Genomic DNA, 1691 nt, shown 5'->3' on the forward strand with positions numbered 1-1691 from the left:
GGTGGACCGAAGTGAGAGGAAGAAGAAAGCCTTGTTAAACGAGGGCGCAGGAGGAGACGGATGGATAGACAGGTAAAACAATGTACTAAGTAATATAGTAAATAAGTAAGGAGAGAAGGGAGATAAGTAAGTGAATAAATAAAATGGCGTAACACTTACTTTAAACTATTGGGACAAAATACCGCGGGAGTTTTCCTTCCTGAGACAAACACAGCGAGCGACACGTGCGGCGAGGAGAGTGTGTGTGAGAGTCAGAGTGGCAGACGGCAGTCACCGGGCAGTGAGCGCCCAACTCGCCTGGCAGCGGGAGGGAGGCATGCCTTGCCTCCCTGTGCGTGTGAGGAAGGAGGAAGGAAGAAGGCTGCAGGAAGTGAGTGAGAGTCGGTGCGTACAAACGTTGACTTTATTCATAGCACAAATAGATGAGATGTCACCTGTAACACTGACTAAGGGCCGGGCTGGGCCGGGCTGGGGAGTCGGGGGCGCCCTGCCCCTGGAAGGACGCGTCCCCTGTGGGTTATGTTGTCCCTGAATATCAAACACGTTAAACAGCCATGGACTCACTACTGTACACCGCAGGACACTGTGACTGTCGCAATAAATAACTGTATGTATTGTATTGTGTGTGAACTCATTACTGTGTGAGGAACACACAGGCGCGTCAGTAGAGGAAAGACTAGATTATCTTAAAGCACTGCTGGGCTGGGGCGGCGCCCCTATGTACACACACGCGCGCGCACACACGCACGCACGCACGCACGCACGCACGCACACTATCAGCAATCACGCAATCACGCAATCACACACACACACACATACACAACCACACACGCACACACACGCCTCGGGCACGTGGCCAGCGCCCCGCCCGGCCCTGGACGGCGGTACAAATAATATGTTGTGTTAATAATACGTGAATAGGGAGTCCCTGGGCGGGGCGGGGCGGGGCGTGCAGACCAAGTGTTGCAGCACAAGGCGAGAGGCGGCCGTGCGGCGCCTCGCCGACGCCAGACAAACCCTTGTAGGGCGGCAGGGGCGGCGCGGCGCCAGCTGCGCCCCCGCCGGGTGAAACAAAAATACAAAATCCAACTCTCCCTCGCGAGCGCCGCCACCACTGTGACAACGGCGGCGGCGGCGGCGGCGGCCTCTCCTTGGCGCCTCACAGTCGTCCTCGTGGCGCCGCGCCGCGCCCAGCAGCAGGCGGGGCGAGGCTGGGCGCGGCCTCGCTGAGCGGCCTCGTGTCAGCGCTGCTGCCGACACTCGGAATATCGAGAATCGTTTAAAAATCGGTCGATCGATGAGCTGTGTGGGCCTGGCTGTGCCCCGCCCCCGCCCCGCCACGGCCCCGTCCACTTCCACGCACGCCCAGGGGCAGCACGTCCTCAGGCACCCCTCAGCGTGGCGGCGGTGGCAGTGACGGCGGCGACGGCGGCGGGGTCAGCAGCAGCAGGCCCCGTGTCACGGCCGGTCCCCGAGGCTCCAGGCTGTGGCGGGCTCTGTGTGTCGGGGCGGCGGCGGGGTGGCGGGGCTGCGCCACTACTTGCTGCCGGAGCCCGGGTAGTAGTACATGACGGCCGGGGCGGGCAGCTGCCAGCGGGCGGCGTGCATCTCGATGAGCTGCAGCAGAGTCTTGCGCACGGCAGGCACGCGCACTGTGGTAAGGAAGGCGTCCCGCGCGGCGGTCATGACGC

General features: G+C 61.7%; 1 protein-coding gene across 6 annotated transcripts in view; it reads right to left on the reverse strand.

Annotated features, from left to right (window-relative positions):
- Positions 1-389: 389 nt before the first annotated feature.
- LOC123502000 (DNA N6-methyl adenine demethylase-like) overlaps positions 390-1691 on the reverse strand; it is a 31683-nt gene continuing 30381 nt past the window's right edge. For 5 of the 6 annotated variants that reach the window (XM_045251145.1, XM_045251146.1, XM_045251144.1 and 2 more), the window contains one exon: positions 390-1691. This exon is cut by the window's right edge and continues 73 nt beyond it. In XM_045251145.1, coding sequence (XP_045107080.1) covers positions 1537-1691 — 155 coding nt within the window. In that variant the 3' untranslated portion in view covers positions 390-1536. The other variant, XR_006673763.1, reaches the window with a different exon arrangement.

This window comes from Portunus trituberculatus, chromosome 10, assembly GCF_017591435.1.
Source record: "Portunus trituberculatus isolate SZX2019 chromosome 10, ASM1759143v1, whole genome shotgun sequence".
In the NCBI taxonomy this organism is placed as follows: domain Eukaryota; kingdom Metazoa; phylum Arthropoda; class Malacostraca; order Decapoda; family Portunidae; genus Portunus; species Portunus trituberculatus.